Here is a 25,125-nt window from a genome sequence, read left to right as displayed (position 1 = left end):
ACCTTTTAATGCCCGTTTAACCCCGTCCCATGGGAAAGTCTTTCCCTCCTCCAGAAGCTTCTGGATTATTTCCAGGCAGAAGACCCCTTTTAGCTCTATCACTTGACCATCACATTGCTTTACTAATCCACCTCCCTTGTTTTTTTCCACCTTGGAAAGTACAGTGAGTGCCTGGAGCTGTGATCCACAACAGGGCAGTGATGGGACCCCACAGTCAGGCCCACTTTTCTTCACCTCTGCCATGAACAGCTATTTCTTTCCTGCCAAAAGCCTGCACTTGCAATAAAATCATGTCCTGCCTTTCAGGACCAATATTTTCATGGCTGATTCACAACTGATGGGGAGTTGCTAAATCCAGTAGCCCCAGAGAGGTGAGGCTGCTGCAGCTCCACGCCCCTGCATCCAGCAGACACATCTACAGATGTGTAAAATGTGTGTACCCACTGATGGTTCCAGTGGCCAGCTCAGACAGAAACTCAGCACTCAAACAGCACCAGTGGCCTCAGCCTGCCCCCTGCTCTTGCAGATGAAGGTGGAGGTCTGTGAGTGCAAAATATTTATAAAAATCATCACAGAATCACAGAATGGTTTGGGTTGGAAGGGACCTTAAAGATCACCCAGTTCCAATCCCTTGCCATGGGCAGGGACACCTTCCTCTAGATCAGGTTGCTCAGAGGCCCATCAGGCCTGGCCTTACAAATATTATGGTCATTTCCAAATTTTAAAAATAAAATATACACTTTCAGGTAATACCATGCATGAAATCCAAGGGAATGGCTTTCAGTTATGGAAGAGACAGTGGAACAGCAATTAAGATTGCAACTCATACACAGTTAACTATTATGAGCTAAAATAAAAGTTGGATGAATCACTTTCCAGCCATATAAATCACTGAAGTTGTTCTATCCATCATGAAGGTAAGCCAACCATGTAATGAATTATACAATGTATTATTTTCCTATGCATATCCTATGTTGTTCCCATAGTTTGTTCTGCTGTTCAAAGTCTATTTGTATTTTTTGCAAATACTTTTAAAATGTATTTGCTATGAATAATTACTTATAAGACTAAAAATACATGCCAGTTATTATTGTATATTAAATCTGACAGCAGTTAAAGTGTTGGTATCTGAACTTACTTGACAGCATCTTCAAACAACTTTTATTAGGTGTTCCTTACAGGATTAAAAATTCTTAGATTTGTGCAATTTGTTCTATAACTCATGGAAGGGAAAGTAAAAGTGTTCTAGATAATAGACAACCAGTCTCATGAGCGGGAACAGCTTTCCTTGCAATCACTTTTTATTGGGAGCTAAATATGGTCAAACTTTCATTGCAAATTCAGGCAAGGATCGATTCTGAATCCTGTGGAGCAAAATAAAGCTCAGCAGAAATTTCAGGTGTTCCAGTGGAACAAGATCCCAATTACAATTCTTCCATTACAAATGCATTTTATTTGCAAGATGTTGGCACTGGTTGCTGGCAGAGCAGGCCAGACCTTCACGTGCCCACACAGGCAGTGACACACAAGTCCCCACAGTTTATCAGGGTGGAGCTGATCCAGAGGTCTCTGCTCAGACTGTCCTGGATTTTGTGCTCACCAGCACCAGGGAGCTGTTTGTTGTTACCAATGTGATTTCTTAGCATGAGGCACCAGTCCGGCCTTGGTTTGAAGCGCCCTGCAGGAAGCAGTGACCTGGCCCAAGGGAGCTGCTTCTCTGCTGGTTCTGGCACAGCTTCCACACAAGATTTCCAGACACTGCATCTTTTTGTCCTGAATGTTTGGATGGTGAGTTTAGTATATCAGATTTGCAAAGTCAGTGAGTAACTGGCCCACAAATTATGAATGCAGCAGGAGAGCTTGGATTGAAGCACTGGGAGCTGGGCAGCCAGGGCAGCACACAGGTATGACTGCACTGGTTTGGCACAGCACAGTGTACAGCACTGAAAGCTGAAATCAAGAACTGTGCAGGCAGAGAAGCTGTCTGAAGATGTGGAATTAGGAAGCAGCTCAGTGGTCCATCCATCCAGCCTGGGCTGGCAAAGAAAGCTCAGCGCTGGACAACTCTCATTCCCGGCATTTATACCGGACCTGTAATGGTGCCATGGGTTGCTGTGTCCCCACCAAGTGTAAAGGGCTCTGAAAAAAGAAAAAATTCAGAAAAAACACATCAGTTAGTTTAGTTAATGGAATTACCACTGTGATTTAATGTTAAGATATTCTTGCATCTTCTGTCTTAGAGAGCCAAGACCAAATAACAGTAATTATTTCTTGGCTTTGCTGAAGCCATTGAGTAGGACCTTCATGGTTAATTATTATTCCAGTCACTCTGTCAGGGTGACACATGAGCTCTTAAGAAATCCCCACAGTTTTGAATACTTTCAAAATATTCAAATAATGAAGTGGCAACTGTGCTGTTCTACCATAAGTGTAAAACCTTTCTGTGTCTCAGCTGCTCATTCAGTCTTACTCTAGTAATTTACCTTCCACCCCTGAATATGGAGTGGAAGAGCATTACAAGTGTTACTTCTGGTTCCATATCTTTAAAGTATTCATGATCTTATTCCATATTTACTGTTTTTGTGAGCAACAAGTATCAAATCTTTGGTAATGTTTAGGCAACAATAAGACAAAATATTCTTGTAAGCTCTTGGTTATATAGCCAGTGCAGCCCCCACTAACTGGAACTGCAGGAATTACTCTGGATTTTCTGAGTTAAAACAAAGATACATGTTTTATAATACTCTTCTCAAAATTTATGTAAGCACATTTGAGCATGGTTGTTCAGCTGAGCCTGATGAATGAAGGGTATAAATATGGACAATGCTACACAAATGCATGGATCTCTTACCTCCTTTGGCACTGCATCCAACAGCACAAATTCATACTTGTACAGGAACAGCACAACCAACAGCTGGATTTCCATGATTGCAAACCACCTGCACGAAAAAGGAGGAAGCATTGGCCCTCCAGACTGACCATGACATGTGTGTTATTATCAGGTAAGAAACAGGGTGTCTTTGACACATTTTACACTCTGTGCTTTAGTTCTGCCTGAAAGTTTATCTTCCATAGGGAAACTGCTGTAGTTTGGGTTTGTTGCTCAGCAAAGAACACAAATGTGGCAGCTGCCCCTTCTTTCCCTGGTGAAACACTGGACTGACAGTATCCTTCTGACACCTATTTTAAACCAGCTCCTTATCATTATGGATTTTTCCACTGTATAAACATTTATGTTCTCCTAACACTTGCTGACTTGAAATAACTTCCTAGGAGTGAGAAGGCAGTCAAACAGAAAAGGCCATATGACTAATTGTGCTATATAAAGTTATATAATACAGCTGGGAGCCTGGTGACATCAGAGAGCAGTGACAGTGGGAGTTATTATTTAATGCGTCAGCATTAGGATGCAGCAGGAGACCCAAGGGCACGGTTTCTTTTTTCTGTAACACTCTCCCAAAGGTATTTCTTAGGCCAGAGAAGATTTTGGATAATTGCAGGTGAAACCCTCCAGGCTACTGGTTTTTAAAGCTTGTGTGTACAAGAGCTTTCTGCATTCACCAGTGTGCACCTATGCCAGGTCATGGGATTACTCACTTGCAGAGTTTAGACACAAGTCTTAAATACCCAGTTAAAATAGTAACACCACCTTGCTCTTGTACAGAGAAATGCTGGGAAACCTGGATGAAATAGCTATGGGGGAATTCACAGGGGAAGAGGCTACATGACTGCACATGGAGTTGGCCTGGCAGGTGTGAAGGGAAAATAAAAAGCCCCACAGACCCAAGTTAACTCCTGCAGAGCCACCCTGGGCTCTGGAGTGGGATATCCTTGTTTGTTTCAGCACAGCTTCAGACCCAAATTATCCCTGTGATTTCACACTACAGCTGCCTCGAGCTTTTGGTGGCCTTGGCTCAGGGGAATGGAGTGCAAAGATATTTTGATGGTTGCTAGCCCAGCCCAGGTGGGATGTAGCCCAAGCTCCAAGCCTGCAGCACCATGCAAGGCTGGGTCCTTCCAGTCCCAGCTCTGCTTGCACAGCAGGGCCCTGGAGCCCAGTGCTTGAGGGGACAACACACCCATGCAAGACAAGCACAGTCACACAAGCAATAATCATCTGGTTTGACCAAAGTAGTCAAACTGACTTCAAATTTTTCTCTTAGATAAAAAATATGGCACAGAAATGGCTTTTTTGGAGCTTTTCCCACATCAGTTTGGTAGAATATTGGACAGCTAAGTTATTTACTAGCTTTCAGTTTGATTAAAGTAGCTTTTAATTTTATCCTGAACTTTTTCAATGGAGAAATTAAATGTTACATATATTTAATTTATAAACTTCATTAAGGAAATAAATAAAAATGCATCTTAAACTTGAAATAGCATTGTTTCATTCAGTTGTATGAAGGAAATCTGCAGCCTGGAATCCTTGATACAACCCTTGATTTAATTATCTTTTTTTTCAAGACCATCACATTATTCTTTTACAATTATTGCTGAAAAACCTGAATGTGTGTGTTACCATGTGGACTGCCAAAGGGTCTGAAAGGGCTTTTTTTGTTTCTCAGCAAGAACAAGATTCTCCATCTGTTGTCTGTGTAGAAATGTTATACTTTCCTCTCTAAACTAAAACTTATTTGAAAGATGTTATCAGAGTCCAGAGAACAGCCTGAACAAAGATATAGGTCAGGATACATAAACAAGCAGCTTTCAGAAACATTGTTTGCAGCTTTCCCTGTACCTGCAGATGCCTCTTGTGAATTTTGCTGTTGCCCTTGCTGGGAATGAGGCTGTGCTCAGATTTAGCTCAGGAATGTGGTACAAGCCACTGAGGTACAGCAGTGAGTGAGCACTTCCCTCTGACAAGCCTAAATGGTAAAAGCAGTTTTACTCATTTTGCTCATGTCTTTAGTGCCTTCACAAAGTTTATCTGGCCCTCATCTCTAGCCTGCCATAGGGTGCAGATTCCAGAATGCAGATCCGCTGCAACACCCTCCTGATTCCTTGCTCCACATGGAACTCGAGGTAAAACAACTGGTCTTAAGGGTTCTAAGGAGATTTTTGTCTCGGAGGAGCTCAGGTTTTGAAGGCAGAGGATTGAGCACAGAGGTGTTTGAACACAGGAACAAGGAGCAGCTGCCTCCCTGGGACTTTTTCCAGGAAGAGGGACAGCAGAGAAAACAGCAGAAGGAATGCAGGAAGTACCAAGGCTGGCATTGCTGAAGGAGTGAAGTGAGACAGGATCTGCAATTTAAGCCATTATACAGTTCTGTGTGCCCTAATGCAAAGACCAGATTCAAACACAGAGGAGACAGTTAGGATACCTGAAGATCAACAGAAATGTCAATGGCATCACAGAGAATGGAAAGAGTCTCAAACCTGGGAAATGTTCTGTAGGTTTGTTTAGAACTGGTTTAAGCCAACCTAAGTAACTGTGTCTGTAAAATGGTGTGTATGGAAGTGGAGCAACTCTCCTTTGATGAAAAGAAACCTCAGCAGGGGCAGAGCCAGGCTGAATTTCCTCCCTGGGTGGGGGGAAATATCCCTTGATACACTGGTCTCAGATTCTGCCTGTTCATTGTGACTTCACCTGTCTTTTCCAGGAGTGAAACCACTTTCAGATCAGTTTAAACAAGGTGCAGATGGTGCATTAGGAGACTGACAAAGAGCAAAGCAAACACTTTATCTCCAAGAGTAAGAGAAACCCAGTTCAAGAGAGTTGTTCTCTGCAGGGTTTAGGAATAAATAAACTCCAGCTGTTTCACTGACCTTCCTGGACACTGATGCTTCCCTCCTCCAAATGCCACAAAGCTGTCCAAGAAAGCATTCTTCTCTAAATTTGCCTCTTTCCAACGATCCTGTGGGAAGAAACTTTTTTTTTCCAAATCAGCCTTATATAAATAAAGCTTAACTTTATTTCTTCAGGCTAAAAATGACCTTGGACAGCTAATCCTCAATACAAAGTTGCACTAATACCATTTTTTGCATTCAACCTGTTAGTGTTAGAGTCTGGATCCAAAAGTCAACACTGAATCAGGGAAAGAAATGAGGGTCCCATTTGAAGCACATTTAGGTGCCTTAACATGCTGGAGAAGTTTTCAAAATTACCCCCAAAGCAGTTTCCCTATACATCCTCATTTCCTAAATCCTGCATCTTTTGCTATTAAAATGCAACCTTCTCTTTTTAAATGGATCTACAAATGCAAATGTTCAACCAGTACTGAGGGAAGCCTCAGCCACAAAATTGTGCCATGACACACAAATAGCTCACACACATCTTGCACAGAAAAAACATTTCTAAGACAAATGCAAGGTCTATGAGCTTTAACTGGTGTAAGCCAGTGTGTGAGAAGATGAAAGACTCTCCACAAAAAACAGCTTGTCTGTACCCAAAGGGATCCCAGCTCCATCCTAAATTGCTTTGAGAGGAAAGGGACTACACAAGGAACAAGGCAATACTGACTGAAGTTCTGGTGGGTGACGCTGAGAGAAGCACATCTCATGACTGCTGGGTGACAAACTGTACCAGCCTCCACAAACTCAGTGCTACTCTGCCAACTAACACCCTGTCAAGCTTCTGCTGGTGAACTCCTCTGATGAAGCTGTCCCAGAGAAGACACCATCTTGCATTTATCTACTTTAGAAGTTTTTTTCAGCTAGGGCTGATTAGAGATTTCTGAGAAAGAAACCTGTCAGCATCAAAATCCAATAAAGAAGAAAAAACTCTGTGGTGATGAAGCAAGGTCATACATTTGGAATGACAATGTCCAAGGGGCACTCATCTATTCCTCTTGAAAAAAAAAAGGGAGAGTTTCTAAAAAACAAACTAACTTGCTCTTTAGAAAAAAAGTTACTAAAAAAATAAGCTGCTGCATCAGTTTCAGCTTCAGATTTCAAAGAAGCAGGAATTGTTAAAAGGGATTTCAAATCAGGAAGAGTTTGCTAGAAGGGAAGTTTTGTTTAAATTACTTCTTGATGTATTTCTATAAAAAAGACAAACTGTTCTATATTGGATGGTGCTAAAAAGAGCAGTTACAAGCCTGCCCACACAGCCACCTGCAGTGGAATAATAATCAAGAAACTAGATTAACTACTGAATTAGCAGAGATAATACCTACGAGAAATCATCTGGCAGGGAGAGGAGAACACTTGGAATCACAGAATTGGTTAGGTTGGAACAGACCTCTAAGATCATTGAGTCCAACATTAACCCAGCACTGCCAATCCACCACTAAACCACATCCCCAGCTGCCACACCTACACAAATCCCCTCCAGGGATGGTGACCATTTTCCTGGGCAGTCTGTTCCAATGCCTGACAGCGCTTTCAGTCAAGAAATTTTTCCTAATATCCAATCTGAATCTCCCCTGGCACAATTTGAAGCTGGTTCCTCTCATCCTATCAGCTCTTACTTGAGAGAAAAGACTGACTCCCACCTGGCTGCAATGTCCTTTCAGGGAGTTACAGAGAGTGAGAAGATCAGGATCAAAGTGACACTAAAATAGTACCATATTATCTGCAACATGTCACTGAAATTAAAAGACTTTTTTATTTCCACAGGCTCCTCCTTTATGTCCCTGTATTCAAGGCCATTCTCCAGCCAGATTTAAGCACATTCATCCATATACTTTTATTGTAAAATAAGTGAAGGGAAGAAAAGGCAGCAAAATATCCACACTAAGAGTGACAACTTACAGGTTTGAACATTTCTGGGTCAGGAAAATATTTTGGATTCCGGTGCAACCAATATGGTGACAACATCAGCATGTCACCTGCAGGGATGGTGAAATTCTGAAAATAGAAAAATCTCTAAGAAAAGAACTAAAAATCTCACAAAATAGTCCCTCCTTGGTAGCTCTCTTCCATCAGCAGAAGATCCTAAGAAAAGATAAGTGAGGGTGATAAAGCCATGGTGGCCACATTACATGTCTGAAGTTTCTTCTTGCTGCTGCTATTTTTTTCCACAAAACCTAAACAATGGGGAAGCTGGAAAGATTATTTGTGTTCTGATTTGGGTTTTTTAGATATCAAAACATCAGAAGCATTATTTCTGTCTTTCCTGTTTCTTGATTTATCATATGAGCTGTTTTCTTTTTTCTAAATATTTTGTTAAATACTTCCTTCAATGCAAAGAAACTCAAAGAAAGCCTTCTATGACAATAGATAGATTATACTGATAATTTGATCAGTAATCTTAAATAGTCACAAGCACTGATTCCTCAAGAGAGTGGATTTTTTCCCAAACATTTCTTTGCCAGATTCCTGAATGCTGACACCTCCCTTCTGAATGGTAGTGAATAGGACAAAAAAAGGAGTCTTATCAGTAACTAAAATGTAGATCCTTCAACTATTTTTGTGGTGTCTGATTCCTCTTTTATATGCCATCAGTATCTGTAGTTCAATTCAATTCAATCTCAAATCAATTCAAAACTGAAGGCAAGACTGTGAGCCAGACAATCCAGACCACTCATAAATTAATGATGATAAACAAATCTATTTAAAAGAATATATATGTGAGGCTGGGGAATATCTCTATCACTGTAATTTTACCCAGATCTATTGGGAGGACCCTTTCCAGACAAATCTCACAGCATTCTTTGGGGGAAAAACCCCACAACCAAACCTCACCTTAATTCTAATTGGGTTTATGACTTTCTTGGTGATTGCACCTGGAGACCTCAGCCGTATGGCTTCCAAAGTGCACCATTTAATGAAAGGGATCTTCTTCAGGTCTTCCTCAGACACCTCCAGTGTATCCTTACCTGTTGTGGCATGAAAAAGAAGATTCCATTTATACTTGCTTTGATACAGGCTGGCATGTCTTGCTTTAGGACTGTGGGTGAAATACTTCAAGACCTCAAGGCATTGTTTACACCCAAAAATCGTCTTTGTATTTTAAAGTAAATAAACAGACTCAAATCAGTAACATTTAAGAAAAGCCACTGGACATAATTCAATAACTCTAAGGTATAGATATGGCATTAGATAGAAGGGGCCAAACAAAGTCATGTTGGAAGTTAAAAGTCTTCAGAGTTTTTCTGTACTTTCACACGACACTGCATGGAAATCTCAGGCACTATAGGCACCAAGACAAGAAGCCATGGCTGAGCTCTTGGACTCTGTTAACGTTAGAAAATGAAAGAAGACCAGGAGAAAGACTTCAGGATTTTTCTTTATTGGTTAATTACTGGCATGTTTTGACCCATGTCAACAAAGAGCTTCTGTGAAAGTTTAACTCTGGTCCAAGGGACTGCATATGGGAACAACTGCTCCCAATAGGTGACTGCTTTTTGAGTGAAAGAGGTTACTCATGGGGAGTCAACCATGCTGGAAAAAATTTGCCTCTGATGACAGAAAAGAACATGTCCTGGTCTACTTTTTAACCATGAATAGCTGTAACTCTGGTGAACAGCACACCATGAAAAGCACCTGAACTGAAAGACCTCAACTTTAGGTGCCTGGAAAAAGCACAAAACTAGGAAATACAAATACAAATCTAAGTTTAAGTGATAGGAATGAAGAAACACATAGTGTTCTTTTCTGATAGGAACAAAGAGACAAACACATACTGTTCTTTTCCTACTTCCTTCTGCTAACATCAGAGATGGGTTTTGCTTAGAAATACATCTTGATCATATACTGAGTAAAGACCTGAGAGCTGTCTATGCTATCAGTAGCACCCTTAATTGGAACACTCATTGTTCCCAGCCACTGACCAAGTGTGCCCTGTGCTGGGCCAACACAGGATAAATCACTTCCAGCTTCCAGAAGGACAAAATCACATTTATTACCTGCTTTGCCAAAAACAGAAGCCAGGTCTTCCATGACTTTCTTGTAAATGGCAGGATTAGAGAGTATGAAAGCAAGGGTCCAAAATGCAACCTAAACAGAATGGAAATCCTTGAATTGAGGGACATGGAATAGAATGGCAGTATCTTTTTAGCAAATCACAGAGGCAGGTGAAAACATTTGTACTTTTTTTGTGTCTGCCTGCTGTGGTTGAGATGCATGGGGAGCTGTGCTTCCTGGGTAAATCCATATCTAAGGGCTCAGCTCCTGGGAGATTATGTCTAGTCATCTGCTGTGTACTTATCTTTAGGGAACATTATATAGCTTTGGCCTTGAGCTTTGAAACATGGAATCCTTTATTTTCAAATAACTAGGTGTTAAATGAACTACTAAATCATCATGCATGATTAGTTTTAGCTGCAGGAATGAAAGAAAAATAAATTCATACTAGCATTTGCAGAAACGAGGTAAAATGATTTGCAGGGCATTGTCATAGTGAGTCACACTAAAATAGGCAGGAAAAGTTTTAATTAACAGCAAAACAAGGAGTAGTATATCCCCTTTAGAAATAATTTACTAACTGATTATGCAATGAAGTTGAAAATCAAGAAACTTAGGAAAGGAGAAAATCCTCTTAAGCAGGATGAAACCAGAAGGACTGGCAGCAGTGCCAGGAGTCTCTCTCCTCTTGCTGAGCTAGCGGGAGGTGCAGCCTGCACACAGATCTGGTCGTGGGCCATCTGTGCTGGTGAGGGATGAAACTCTGACTGTTATTTCCCAAACAGACTGACATGGATGCAGCCCTTCTTCTGCAAAGCAAGTCTTGTAGCTTAGCCTTCCTGTACAGCACTTGGACACTGTGGCTTCTCTCCATGGGCTAAGAAGGGATAACTGAATTGTTTCAGATAAAAGGGCTTAAAGTGCTTGTAAAAAAATGCCCTTGGAAGGTGAAAGGCCTTTTCTTTCGTCATTCCATTCCCCAGAACAGTGGTTGTTACTATTCTGAGAAACAGAAAAATATCTGTATGTCTATTTACAGCTGAATATTACAGAAGTAAGTGTTGTGGAAGGAATGTCAGTTATCCTGATAACAGACAGCAAGCTATGCCTCCCACTTATGCCAACACGTGAATCCACAGAAACCTCACTGAAATGGATGAAATTCCCTTAGGCTAAACTGCAGTAATATCCAATCTCCAAAAAACATAGATATATCCGTTAGGGGAACATATAAAAATAACTCACTATCTTGTTTTTCTAAATCACATCTGTAATGGACATAACTGTGCTGGAAAGAGCTTAGTAGTCATGGTAAATAAAGGATGTTTTTGCTGCTATGGATTTTTCATCTGAGAAATTCCTGTAAATGTCTTTGGTCAGCCTAAGCTGTCTTAGATATATTGGGCTTGTTAGCATACTTATATCAGTATCATTAATCCAGCAAATCCTTTTCTAACAATGACAAAACTTAACAGCTTTAGAATCAAACTATTGCTTTTCTTCCACTGGCATTTGTACAGCAGATTTCCCAAAAATGAAAGAGAAAAAATCACTTGAGGGTTTACACACAGATGAAGTTACTCTATATTATGCTTTTGATATTCTTTACAATTGGTAATACCAGGGTATCTGAAATAGTCTTTTCTATAATACAGCCACAGTGCTTCAAAACAGAGTTAAATGCTCTTCACAGCTTAGGACTGTGATCTTAATAGCTGTGAGGCTTATGTTCCTGAAATGTTATGACAGGGGACAACATAATTTCGGAAAAATACAAGAAGAGCTTTTCTTGTCATTGCTTCTGTGACATTGCAGCCTGGGTATATTTGTAGTGATGCATGTGGGCGTGATAATCCCTTCTTTGGAATCCATGGAGTGTTTGTGACCTCTGCTTCAAAGCCTTTCCTCCCCAAATCCAGGCTTTGGAGCAGGAGAGAGAGAAGGTGTTTCTGCAGCTGATGTACTTACAGGCACAGCATTTGCTTGGGCAGCCCAGAGCATCAGGAGACCATACTTGGGAGCTAGATGTTTTCCCTGCAAGCTATCCAGGAGATGTTGTAGAAGTGTCTGTTAAAAATAAAATAAAATAATCTGTATTTCCAAGAATATATTAAAATGTAGTTTGGGGCGTGGCTTACTAGAGCTCAAGGACTAGTTTCTCAAAGAGAAGTAATGTTAGTTGTGGATTTTTTGGAAAGCATAATGTAGAGATGATAGCTATTAAAAGAAAATGAGACTCACATAGGCAGAGGGCAAGGAAAACTCAGTGCACCACATGAATTCCTCCTGAATACTCTTGACTGCTCTCCATTTCCTTTAAGTTTTAGAGGATTGGGTTCCCTCACTCCCCATTGTTGCTTGTATGTGAAAGAAAGGGAAAAAAAATCTCTATTCTAATCCCTTCTCTACACCTCTGCTTTAAAGAACCTCAAAATGGGAATGAGTCAATTGAGCAAATGGAAATGAAGAAAATGTTCTCTCTGATCATGCCCAGAAGTGCTTGTTATAAAGAGATGGTCTGACACATCAGCAAACTCCCTAGCTTCAGGCACCTTGTTGGTGACCTAAGCAGTGACTTCAATGGGCTGATATTTGGAGCTATAGCAACTGTGTAATGTTCAAGGATCAGCTTTTGTTTATAATATTTCCTTAAAGGCAGGGCAACCATGCACTTGCGGCAAAGCTTCCTGCCTACTTTTCAGAGGGGAAAAGGCCAATCTTGAATTTAAAAAATTGCTGATTTTTTCCAAATTCCCATCCAACCTAAGATACCAAGTTTGTGCTGCCCACTTCCTGCACCTTCTTTACCTCCCACCAGCACCTCTCAGCCTTCTCTTTCTTTCTGCTGATCTGGTTTATTTTATTAAATAAATTGCAGTATGTAAAGCTTTTGAAGTCTAAATAAAACCTGTTTTGTTTAATGATCTGTCCTACAACCATTTGGTAGATCAAAATTCCCAGGCCAGTCTGCCGTCACATCTGTCAGCCCTATCGGCAGAATTCCTGCCAGAGCTCAGGAGAATAACCAGGGGAACAACTTATCTCAGCTTTGACACAATCAATATTTAGGGTACTTGGCTCCCAAGCCAGTAATCTGCTATTTTCTACCAGTCTGGCTGTTGAAGGATCTGCTCACTCTACACCAGGGTTTATAAATAGCACATGTAAGGTTTTGAAGTTTCACACATGCCCTCAGTGGAACAACTGAAGGGTCTTTCTCTCACCTCTTTCAACTGCTCACTGCAGCGTGGGACTGCAGGCTGGGGATGGCTCATAGCTCTGACCCCTTGCCTTAAAATTCCCCAGGGGAAGATGTTAATTCTCAGAATTGCTTCAAATGAACTAAATTGAGGAACAGGAGTCAAAGTTATGGGTCTGTCCTACTGCAGGTGACAGCAATACTGGAACATTTGGGTATAGCTATAAAAGCTGACATATTTGACTTATTCCTTCCAGTACTGAAGTAATTCCTGCCCTCCATTGCTTCAGTCAGAATATACAACAAAGTCATCTTATTTCCTAGCCTCGGATGTTTACCTTGGATGCAGTCTCTGAAGGGTTGGTCCTTTCAGCATCCAACACTACTTTCTCAAATAATTTTAGAAGCCATTTTTTGGATTTAGACCAGTTGCTGTAAAGAAAAGCAACAAACAAGAAGCACTTAACTGAGGCAGCACAAACCAACATTTCCTTTTCCATGAGAAGCCCTCCTTGGGTTGTTTTCCAAAAGCCCCTGGGCAGCAATCAGCTGATGAACAGCCAAGAGATGACTGGCATGAGGAACAGCATGTCCAAGGCCTTCACCTTGGCCAGACCTCCTCTTGCAGCCAGGACCTGGGACTGCAACACTCCTACATCTTCATACCTTTTTATTACAGGTTTTCATTGTTGATTTGGACAGACTGCTTAGGCCAATCATCTTGAAGAAAATCAAGGCCATTTTTTTAGAGCATCCTCAATTCTTTCTGAAGGTATTTTGAGGTGCTAAAGGTGCAATGATGGCCCTGAGAGCACTGACAGCATCTGGAAGCACCTCCTCAGGGTTTAGGTGTTTCTACCCAAGGTCAGTTCTGTGACAGTGCAGACATGTAACCTGGGATTGGTATTGGGAAAACAGCTGAGGTGTGGAAAAGACCAGAGAGACACCTCATTGGAGGCCCCCTGAGCTTGGGACTCAAATTTAGCCTCAGGCCTTTGCTCTTTACCCCATTCTGCCTAGTCCCTGATAGGTCCAAGCTGGGCTCTGCTCACCTAGCCAGGTTATTTCTGCTTTATACCAGAAAATGTACAAGACAAGGTCAGAACTTTTTTGAAGCATTTAGCTAAAAACCTGCTTCACCTGAGGGAACACCATTAGTATAAACTGGGCAACATCTAGGGGAAATGTCTCCCCTCCCATGGCTGACCCTGCAGCAAGACAAATGTCTGTAGTGGCTACACCACAATCATCAGCTCTGCCCCTTTACCTCAGGAAGCACTCAGGCATCTGAGAAGCATATTCAAAGTCCTCATCATACTTCTGAAAATGCTCTTCAAACTCCTTGATTTCACTCGGACTGGTTGGGCAGATGCCCTTCCCAAACAGGGTGTTCACCACTGCTGGATACATGACATGCCTGCAAGGACAAGATGCCCAAGACTTAGGGGCCACAGGGAAGCTGCTGCTGCTGCAGTTTTAGCACATTGGATTGCCCACCCTGGAAGCTGTGGGACTCAAGGGTCACACCAGTATGGAAGGGCTGGCACAAGACTCACATCTCCCACACTTACAAGTCCCACACTTATTTCAGATTTTAGACAGAGGCAGGAGATTCACAGAGCTCAGGCTGGTCCTCTACACATGGCTGAACTTCACCAGCTGGGGTTTGGTCACTCGAGTAGGAGCAGAAAGGCTCTGGACACCGAGGTCCCCTTCTCCCCATGAACCACCCCTCTCATTTCAGTTTGACCCACATGAACCTTCTGGGCACTGCACAAACCCCTCTGGACCAAACATCCTGAAACATCCTTCCTCTGGCTGCAGCTTTCCTGGGCAGATAATGTTTTTTTGGTTTCTTTTCATCTCACTCTTTCATGCTTGCTCCTCTGTTATCCTGCAAACTCTGAGCCCCTTCCTCAGACCCTTCTGTACTCCAGGAAACTCTTGTGCAGCCTTTGCTGCGTACCATGTGTTACTAAATGGGTATTTCAGGGAACAGTGCTCACTTTTCTGATTTTCTGATTATTAGGAAGAGGGGGCCATCTGGTGGCTCTAAGGATTTAATTTTGAGACCGCTAAATAACATTTATTCAGAATGTTGCATTCCAATACTTTTACTTTGCCTTGTTTAGCAAAGCAGAACCAATCGCCCCCTACAAGATTTCAAAGCCTTCTCCTCCACATTTTTCCCAGTTAATCCAAACTGCAGTAACTGGAGTGAGAGGTGCCAAGTGATTTAACTGCACTAACAGCTGTATCTTACTGTATAATGCAGGAAAGGGCAGCAAAAGACAATGTGAATGGGAGGTGTTAGAAACAGGTCCAAACCAAAGGCAGTATCTGTTCCCATCCCTGGGAATCTTCAAGGCCAGGCTGGATGGGGCTCTGAGTGACCTGCTCTAGGGGAGGTGCCCATGGCAGGGGATGGAATAAGGGGATCTTTAAGGATCCTTCCAACCTAAACTATTCTAGGATTCCATGAATATTCAACTTGTAGTACAGATGGACAGACAAGATACAGGTGTTATCCCAGATAATCAGGAAAAAGGAGTTAAAAGCTTTGTTGCTGTCACATGAAACAATTTTTTTTAATGTGAAGTTCTGACAGCCAAGTCAGTTGCAGAAGGTCATAGTTAAGCTTCAAGCTAAGCTTGGCTCAAACATGGAAACTTCTCAACCTGCAGAAGATTAAGCATTTTTTTCTACGTTCTTTATAAATAATGTGAAGCTTTTATCCCATCTTTTGGGAAACAGGGTTTGTTGGAACATGCTGTGTTTTCTTTTTTCTTCCAAACAGGCAGTTCAGATTCTTCTTCTAACTGGGAGAAACACCTTTCCATGAAACCCTGTCCACTCTGTGAGCCACTTTGAAACCATGAAGCTGTGAGGAGCACCCTAACAAAACTTTTGTAAGACTTTTGAGCTCCAGCTGCTTTACAGAAATATTTCCCTTCCATGAAGGACACCCCTGAGTTAGAGATGTGCTGCAAGTCTCCCTTACCTTACCAGGGCATTGAGGTCTCCCGTGCCCTCCGTGCCCAGGTGAGCCATGTGCTCATGGAGCTCCTTACACAAAGTGCCTGAGAACATGTGCAGGTTACTGGGACTCATCTTCCCCTTCATCATGCTGTAGAGGTTACCATGGTTCTCATAAAATGCTTCTGCAGGAACAGAGACTAAATACAAAATGAAACAGAAACGTTTTGGAAAGTAGATTTTTCACTGAAAGACAGAGTGAACATTTTTACACTTAACTTCTAATTTAAATGCCTTAACCCTCATTTTCCCAAAGTAAAATTCCCTGGAAGCCTCCTTGTAACCATGTAAAGATTTTGGTAATGATTCTGCTTCTCCCAGCCTGTGTAATGTCTTCCTGCCTTGTGGAGCTTCAGTGCCAGTACCAACAATCCAGAGATTTCCCCCCAGTGGGATGTACAGAGATGTGCAGGCACGCCACAAAACTGAATGAAGTGAAAAAAACCAGTTTGTGTCTCCATGCTATAGAAGTACATCCTCATAAACCCCTCATCCTTTTCTAATGACTGTTGTACTACTGTGTAGCAACTAATTATTGCTGCAAGTAATTATTGCTGCAAGCTGATTTTCCAGTGAAGTGATAGAATTACCTACAACTGCTCTTAACAAGGTACATGCATGTGGGGTGTCCAGCCACAGCAAAGGACCTGATCTCAAACTAGGACTGCTGGATGGTGAAAATAATAACATTCCCTGGATAAGAAACTTCTCATTCCTTGAGACTCCCTCAGTTGGTTTACAGTACTAGATCGTCATGGAGAAATTGAATTTCACCATTTCACATCAGAGTCATGGATTAAAATAAGCATTTAAGGTATAATCAAAAAGCCAATAGGCTTTTGGTTGGGATTTAATCTTCCTGGGTAACTAGATTTGGTTTCCTTTAAAAAGAGACAGGTCTCAGTTACCTGCATTCTTGACAGCTTGCTGTACTGCCTGTTCAAAATTTAAGTCTTCAGATTTAAAAAATACTTCAGTTCCTTCTTCCTCAGTAACGAAAGTGAACCGTTTTCCCAGAGCAAATATTGTGAACACAGGTCCATGCTGGAACAAACAGAGATTTCCTGTCAGTACACTGTTAACACAATTTGCAGGAGCCCCAGCACGACTTCAGTGCTGCTGAGAGGTCAGGAGGGAGGATCTGGTCATTCCTGCCCTCTGCACACCTTGGCTCAGAACTGCACAGGATGAACATGAATCAGACCAAAATTTGCAGATTTATGACCAGAAGGGAATGTGGTATGTGTCTGACCTCTTGCAGAGTAAAGACATTTCTTCTCTTAAATTAACACTTTATATTTGAATTACATTGCAGCTCAAGCAATACAACCTATGTGGATTTAGAGAAGTCAAGGTATGGGTTATATTCTGCACACTTTGGCTGACACAGCAAAGTACCAATACTGTAAAAATCCATAATCCTACAGTTTCAGTCTACACTGTTTTAGCAAAAAGTCCACCCTCCTACATATTTTTAATATTTCCCTTCCCTTCCCTTCCCCCTGTCTTTTCTCCCAATACCAATGATTTCTTTCTTGTAGAGATTAATATCAAAATAGCTAACAACCTTTGAGCAGAACAGATTGACTGACATTCAGGAAAGGTTTTTGATGCCATAAATCATTATTTCATCTTCCCTTAATCTAATATCCTAGAGCCTTCTTAGAACTTCCAGCAATAGGAATTCAATTCTGAGTTCCTACATTGTCAAAATTAACACTGATGTTTGTAAATACTCTAAACTAGAAAACAAATGTGTAATACCTTCTGTCTGCCAGATGTAGGCATAAAAAGATCATTCTACCTTGCTCACATTGTTTATACCATTGACTTAAACCATTTCTTTTGCTGTTGGTGTCTGTGGTGTAAATCCTGCTTCATCAAAAGCTCTTTGAAGCCAAGGAGAAGATTCCTCCTGGCCTCAGCTGAATTTTGATTGTGTCCTTCAACTGCAAATTATTAGAGAAAGAATGACAGTTCCAACTCTCTGGGTGATAATAAATAAAATACTGTTTTAATAACAAGTGTTCAAGGTTGGACGAGGCTTTGAGCACCTGTCCACTGGAATTTGTCCCTGCCCATGGCAGGAGGTGGAACAAGATGAGCTTTAAGGTCCCTTCCAACACAGACCAATCTGTGATTCCATGACTCTATAACAGCTGAATTTCTAAGATTGCTTTTTGATGTCCATGTCCTCATCATCAGTCTGGATAAATATCAGTGAATTTGTATCATGCTTAAAAATTAAATGTTTAAAATTTTAAATAAACATTAAAACATACTTTAATTTAAAAATAAAATTGAATTTGAATTAATAGCAGCCTGCAATAACACTTAATTATTCAATTAAGGTCACACTCAATTAATGATTGGAACACTTTATTTTAGGTGATTACATGTGAACAAGATGTCTGAGTTCCAATAACAGACAACAGAAATCGAGTCTGTGCAGTCAAGGGATCTCAAACACCAATTCACCAGACCATCTCCTGCACTCCTGGTTTTGGAGGGAGCTAATCTGCCCTTGGACTCCACTGACAGCACTGACAACCTGTCCAGAGACCATCTTGGTAACCTGCAAACACCTCCACAACAATCTGGGTTTGAATCTCATCCAACTTCCTGCAATCTATTTAGAATCGTTAAAATTAGATCAATATTTAACAAAACTGAAAAAAGAAAACTCCATAGATGACTCTTTCAGAATAAGTTAGTCTCACAGAGCAGCACTGTCATGGCAGATATTCAAACAAATCTTTCAGAAAGCAGAATTTTGTGTCCAAATAGATATGACATTTGATGAATGCAAAGCAAAACTAAACTATTAGTTCTCAAACTAGAAAGGTTTGAGAATCAAACTAATAAAGGTAATCTGCCTCAACAGAGGCAGATTAGAGACTTTTCCAAGCATGTCAGATGCAGGGAGTCTCCCAGTGCACTGCTGAGCCTGATAAACACTCACGGTGTAAGGAAACCAAGAGGGGAAGGAACCTGAGTTAGGAATACATCAGTGGAGGACCAGTCCCACCTTGGAGCCTTTCACTGAGAGTGAGGGACTGAGACCTTGTTTTGGAAGTATTGAGCAGAATAGACTTAAACAAGTTCTAGGTAAAACAGTGATAAATATTTCAATTCAGAACTCTTGAGGAATTAAAATAAGAAGTTGCAGAACTCCCTACTGTGATCTGTTAAATCATTCTCAGCAACAGGAGCATGGACAGGCAAACATAGTGCCAGAAGGACCTGGGAAGCCTCAGAGTCATTTTGGTATTCAAAAAATTAGAGAAAGCATTATTAAAGATTGGAATTACTAGTGGATAAATAGGATGTACTGCAAAAGAGCCCAGCACAGCTTTTAGGGAGACATAAGGTTGTGTGGTGTTAGAAATATTTTCTAATTCATTCTTTGGAAGAAGAACTAAAAGTTTACTCATGATCTGGAGTCATCTGAGAGTCTAAAAAATGAGAAGACCTAGAAATGTCACAGAAGAAGGCTTAGAATAATGACACTGAAATAACTCCAAAATCTATTTTGCAAGTGCTAATAAATGGCTTCAAACTGTAAGCAAGTAGGTTTGTACTGGATGTTTGGGAGAAATTCTCTACTGTGAGGGTGGTGAGGCCCTGGCACGGGTTGCACAGAGCAGCTGTGGATGCCCCATCCCTGGAAGTGTTCAAGAGCAGGCTGGATGGGGCTCTGAGCAACCTGGGATAGTGTGAAGTGTCTCTGTTGTGGCAGAGGGGTTGGAATGAGATGATCTTTAAGGTTCCTTCCAACCCAAACCATTCTATGATAATTAATCTGGAGCTCTTCTCTTGCTAGGAAAGGACAGGAAAAAGGACAAGAAACATCTAAACCCATCCTGTGCCTGCATCTTTAATTTGTGTTTCTGCCCATTCCATCTCAGCAGGATATTCTGAGCTAGTCACAGTCAAAGGGATGCACAACATGCATGAATATTTCAATAAAAGGAGATTAAGTGAACTTAGATCCCAGGAAAAGAGGAAAAGATAATCATTATTCTCAGTTCCTCATAATGTAAAAGTTAATGGGCTTGAGATTAGGAGTTAGATGGCTTAAAACCAGACAGAATACTTTATTTATATGGGTCATGATTAAATTAAGGATTCACTGCTGTGCATTGCTGTGAAGCCAAATTTATACACAGGGTAACAAAAGAGATTAGGTCAAATCATATAGATGCGGATTCCAGCCTAGCAAATCCCTAAACCAGGAGCTGAGAAGAAAAAGCAGGAAGCTACATACTCTCACCTGGGTGTGCTCCTTACACCCGGTTACTGAGCATCTCCTGATGGCTGCAGTCCCAGACAGACACCTGAATAACCAGACTGCTCATCTGTCAAAATGTGTAATTACATGGATGTTACACTGCAATAAAATCAGCTCCTGGAATGCACTTGTTTTATGGGAAGGTACCAACAGAATGCAGGCTCTGCTGCCAGCACTGCAGCCAGGTTACTGATCTGAAACAGCTTTTAAGGACACTTCACAATATAGAGAGATATAGAAAGAAAAAAAAAATCCTTTTAGGATTTATTGCTTTCACTCATGAAAGCTAATTTTTTTCCAAAGATTGAGAAACACTTCAGTGCCATAGTAAGAGACAGATTCAAGCCTGAAGAAAGTAACACTCCAGAGAAATAAAAACTTCAGAATTATGTTCTCCAAAATCCCAATGGAAATCAGGGAAATAGTCATATTCCCCAGGGGCACTGACAGGGAGCAATCACTCTCAGCTGGGACAGCTGCATTGCACCAGGAGCTCTGCTGGGAGCACTGGGTGGGTTTCCTCTCTCTCCCGTGGGTGTGCACACACACAGGGTCAATGCCACGTCCCCTCTCTAGCTCAGGGACTGCAGCATTTTGGTCTTCTACACCTGGGACCAGTCACAGACCTTCAGGGACTCAGCTGTGGACACTGAGTATGGAAATGCTCCACCAGAAGCCTTCTCCAGCCTGCTCCCCTCCCTTGCAGAGTAACCCAGTGAGGCATCCCTCACCCAGCCACACACAGAAAGGCCAACAGTCCTGGACACAGCACCTTGTCCCAATTCAGCACTGCCTCTGAGAGGGATGTATGGATCCCACAGGTCCCCACAACAGTGCACAACAATCCCCTGGGTTTAACTGAAATTTTCCTGTTTGCTTAATCAGCAAACTGATGAGAAGAATTTGAAATTTCTTACTAACTCTTATCATGTTACCCAGGAGAACTGGGGAGCCACTTTTTGAACCCCTCATTAAGCAGATCACCCTGTATTTTATGGGGCATGGTGGTTCTGGTTATTTCCTGTCCTTTCCATACTGCTACAAAACTTGTCTCACCAGGCAGCTTTAGGAGGAAGAGGTGGTATCTTTTATTAGATGAGAGATTAAATATTTTATTAGAGCAGGGGAACTTTCTTTTCTTAGTCCCAGTGATGACACAAGGGGGAAAGGAGACAATTCTTCCAGCCCACGTGTTCTTCCGTGGGAGGAAAATAGAAGCAGCAAACTCCAAGCAAAGGGCAGGCTGGCAGCAGTGGAACTTTACTGTGTTACCCAGGGCTTGAGAGAAAAAACAGTGAAGGACAGACACAAAAGGAATTAAGGAAGAAAGGGGTTAAGAAAGACATGAGTGTCACTTTGGCAGTCTGAAGGATTAATCCAGAGGAGGAATTGCAAGAGTCTCCGCTGAGGACAATGACCTAGCAGAGACGAGGAGGTTTCACACTGCCTAAAGCCTGTGTCTGTAACACCTTTTACGAGGGTGGCTCGCTCATATTAAGGACACTTAACCTTGTTCTGGCAGTATCAAGGAGCCTGGAATTATTGCAGATGGATTTTGCAAGCCCTGTAGTGCCTGTTAATGACCCCTTTGGCAGCAGCACGTGTTTGGTTTGGCTGTGCTCTCCAACAGTGCCTACTCTTTCAAAGGGAGCAGGCAGGAAAAGACATTTTCCCTGGCCTCAGCACAGCGTGCCAGTGTGGGAGGTGGGAAGGGAGGGAGACTTTCAGTGTCTGAGGACGCTTTCAGGAGAGGAAGGGGACAACAAACAAGTGGCCTTCCTCAGAGGCAGGGAGACTGCCAGGTGATGGTGCTGCAGGCAGGTGGCCAACCTGGGAGGGAGGGATGGAGACATCGACCTCGGCCCAGGGGGACCACAGGGAGAGGTCAGAAGGAGCTGCTGGACCAAAAGTCAAAGGAGAAGCCCTACCAGCAAACACACAGTAAAGGGAGAGGTGTAAGAAAGCCTTCTCTTCCTTCTTTGCTTTGAGTTTTCAGCCACTGAGAATGTTTCTTGTTCTAGTTTCTGTCCCAACAAAACCAGAGGTTTATAAAGTCCTTCAGGTGTTCCTAGAGTGTGCAGATGCGTCAGCAGCTGCCACAGCATCATCCTGGATGATGATGAACACCAAATGAACACCAAAATTAATTAACCCAGAGCCAATGAGTGTGCATTTGCGCAGATGAAAGCTACAGGAAAGACACGGTAATAAAAAGATTTAAATTGGCCTGTCAAGCACAGAGAAGCCAAGAAACTCCAGATCATACCTCTAAGCTTACCCCATGATGCACCTAATGTGCTTTAATGCAAGATTGACAGCTCTTGTTCTCAAAGATCAGATTTAATCCTCTGCTTTAATACCACGTGTTTATAACAATACAAAAGAAATGCAAATATGAAATCAAGCAGTTCAAAATGAAAAAGTAATGGTATCCAGTATTTATTGATGTGGGTTTTCTCTTTTTTTCAAATTTCAGGATGTAACAGTGGTTTCATTTTTAGCTAGTTTTTGCAAGTAGTGGGGCTGTGGGATCCTTCAGCATGAAACACTCAACGTTGATGACACTGTAGTAGCAGGGGAAATATAATTCCTGAATGAAAGTGGGAAACTGGGGTTTATATCAGTTATTATTAAATATCTAGAAATTAAGAATTTTACCTCTTTCTATCCGACAGACACAGAAAAAGAAATTCAAGTCCAAGGGGTAAATCCTGACCCCTATGTTTAGTTAAGATTTTTAGGACAGAAAATTTGATCTGCCAAGCACATCTGTATTCCTTGAATGCTGAGGGACTTTTTCGAGCTGGTGCTCAAAAATCTCACCTAACTTTAGGCATGCAAATAAGTGGTTTCCTGGTCCCAGCACTTGGCATAGAGTTTTCCACATTATCTGAAACCAAGATTAACACACAGCCAGACTGCAAAAGCAAAACGGCAGAGGTCCAAACAGGATGATAGCACAGAGACCGTGCCTGGATCAGATCCACAACTCACCAATGCTGGTGGCACTAAGCCGATTCTTCACCATTTAAATGCTCCTGACGTTATAAAAGGTGTCAGGAAAGGGCAAAACTGAAGGCAGGAGTTTCTGCTCGCCTTTCCCCCTGCAGGCAGCCACCCTGAACACGCACCCACGAGCACCAGGCCTTACCTCGTTCCTGGCTCGCTCTATAAACTCCAAAGGAGCTTTCCCGAACTGAAACGCAGCTCCGAACCAAGGGATCCAGCTCCTGATGCAAGGAGGCGAGCTCGGGTTTCTCAGCTGAAATAAAAGAGCCTTGACAATGAGGAGTCCCAGGAGCGCTGCCAAGAGCACAGCGAGATCCATTTTGCCTCTCGGCCGCCCGGCCCGGCCCCGGCCGCTGCTCCGCCTGCCCCGGCATGGCCGCGCTGGCCGCGCTCCGAGCTCATCCTCCCTGAGCTGCCCTGCGCTGCCACGGAGACAGCGGGGACAGCGTGAAAGCCCTGAGCTGCAGAAGGCACAGCCCTTGTTCTGTTACAGGCAGAGCCAGTTCTCATCCGTTCTGGGATGAGGACCAACTGTGCTGTTACAAAACCTAGATATTGCTGTGGCAAAGCCTTGGACTTTGCAGTGGTTGCTGGAAGGCCACCGGGCAGCCAGGGACACGGCCAGGGACACTGGCTAAGCAGTGCAGAGCCTTCTTCAATTTAAAAAATATGCAGTATTGAGATTACAAAGCAGAGAGCCTGTGAGTTGCAGACATTTCACTTTCAGCAAGTCATAGATGGCAAGAAACTTCTGCAGGCATCACCTGAAGCAGAAACCTTAAGAAAGAGATCTCTCGCCCGTCTGAAATACCTCATTAAAGGCTGGATGTGTGTCCAGTGTCTGAGGAGCAGAGAAATGCTTCTGAGGTTGAACTAACAGATCAAAACCTGCCGGCCACCTCTATTACATCTGTGCCATGTCAGAAGACAAGGTTTCAGAGAGGTCAGATTAGTTTCTTTGCGTGTGTGAAAGTGGCACGTCAAAATTACTTACAGAATGCATTAAATATAAAAAGCCCCTAGGAAGTGCTGTCAGCATCTACCCCCACACACCCTCAGCAGCTTTGAAGAGAACAGAAAACCAGGAGGAGTTGCTGACAGACCAGATGAGTGTGCTGCCTCTCAGGGGGACCTCAGCAGGATAAAAAATGGGCAGAGAGGGACTTATCTCAAAATCAGAGAATGACAGTTCAGAAGGGACACCAAGGATCCCCTGGTCCAGCTTTTCTTGACAATAAATAAATAAATAAAGTTCAGCAAAGGGAAATAGCAAGTTCTGCCACTGAGTAGGAACAACATCATGCACCAGTACAGGCTGAGGGGGCACCTGGGTGGATGGGAACTTTGCAGATCTGGGGTCCTGGTGGACACCAGGTTGAACACGAGTCAGAGCACCCTGGGCTGCATCAGGGAAAGTGCTGCCAGCAGATTGAGGGAGGTGATCCTCTGCCAAGGGTGAAGTGCCAAAAAGGGGCTGGAGCATCTGTCATTTGAGGAGAGGCTGAGACAGCTGGGACCGCTCAGTCTGCAGAAGAGAAGGCTCAGGGGATCTTCTCAGTGTCTATGAACACCTGAAGGGAGGGTGCAAGGAGGATGGAGCCAGGCTCTTCTCAGGATGCCCAGTGAAAGGGCAAGAGGCAGTGGGCATAAACAAATACAAATACAGTTTAACTCACTTCCTATACAGGAAGAGGTGCACAAACAGGAACCTTTATATCTGTGCAGACAGGCAGTACAGTAAAAGTAGCACAGCAGAAATATACATTAGTATATATAATATACATAGATATAGTAGGAGGTTAAG

The 25,125-nt window shown here is 42.4% G+C and overlaps 1 protein-coding gene across 4 annotated transcripts; it reads right to left on the bottom strand.

The window, feature by feature from the left end:
* Positions 1-1,283: 1,283 nt before the first annotated feature.
* On the bottom strand, positions 1,284-24,285 carry LOC135446217 (24-hydroxycholesterol 7-alpha-hydroxylase). Of its 4 annotated transcripts, XM_064709889.1 has the most exons (13): positions 24,133-24,285; positions 23,464-23,574; positions 16,930-17,065; positions 15,987-16,161; positions 14,253-14,402; positions 13,324-13,417; positions 11,755-11,853; positions 9,789-9,879; positions 8,626-8,759; positions 7,693-7,788; positions 5,767-5,855; positions 2,852-2,939; positions 1,284-2,139 (listed from the first exon to the last, which is right to left on the bottom strand). In XM_064709889.1, exons 4-13 carry the CDS (start codon positions 16,109-16,111, stop codon positions 2,068-2,070), a joined length of 1,038 nt encoding a protein of 345 aa, XP_064565959.1. In that variant the 5' UTR covers positions 16,112-16,161; positions 16,930-17,065; positions 23,464-23,574; positions 24,133-24,285; the 3' UTR covers positions 1,284-2,067. The 4 variants fall into 4 exon arrangements, with proteins under 4 accessions (XP_064565959.1, XP_064565957.1, XP_064565956.1 ...); XM_064709887.1 differs by lacking the exon at positions 24,133-24,285 and having other exon boundaries at positions 5,767-5,868; positions 23,464-23,715; XM_064709886.1 differs by lacking the exon at positions 24,133-24,285 and having other exon boundaries at positions 23,464-23,711.
* Positions 24,286-25,125: the final 840 nt, after the last annotated feature.

This window comes from Zonotrichia leucophrys, chromosome 3 (genome assembly GCF_028769735.1).
Source record: "Zonotrichia leucophrys gambelii isolate GWCS_2022_RI chromosome 3, RI_Zleu_2.0, whole genome shotgun sequence".
Classification (NCBI taxonomy): Eukaryota; Metazoa; Chordata; class Aves; order Passeriformes; family Passerellidae; genus Zonotrichia; species Zonotrichia leucophrys.
Note: the sequence above shows the minus strand (reverse complement) of the source record. Positions and strands in the feature narration are given on the sequence as shown.

Bases quoted from the DNA above. Each gene is read 5' to 3' on its own strand.
- LOC135446217 (XM_064709886.1), bottom strand. From the start codon at position 23,640: ATGGATCTCGCTGTGCTCTTGGCAGCGCTCCTGGGACTCCTCATTGTC. The intron at 14,403-15,986 runs GTAAGGGAGACT...TTGTCCTTGCAG, and splicing joins GACCTCAATGCCCTGGTAAG to GCATGTCATGTATCCAGCAG. The intron at 5,856-7,692 runs GTAAGTTGTCAC...TTCTTCCCACAG, and splicing joins ACCCAGAAATGTTCAAACCT to GATCGTTGGAAAGAGGCAAA.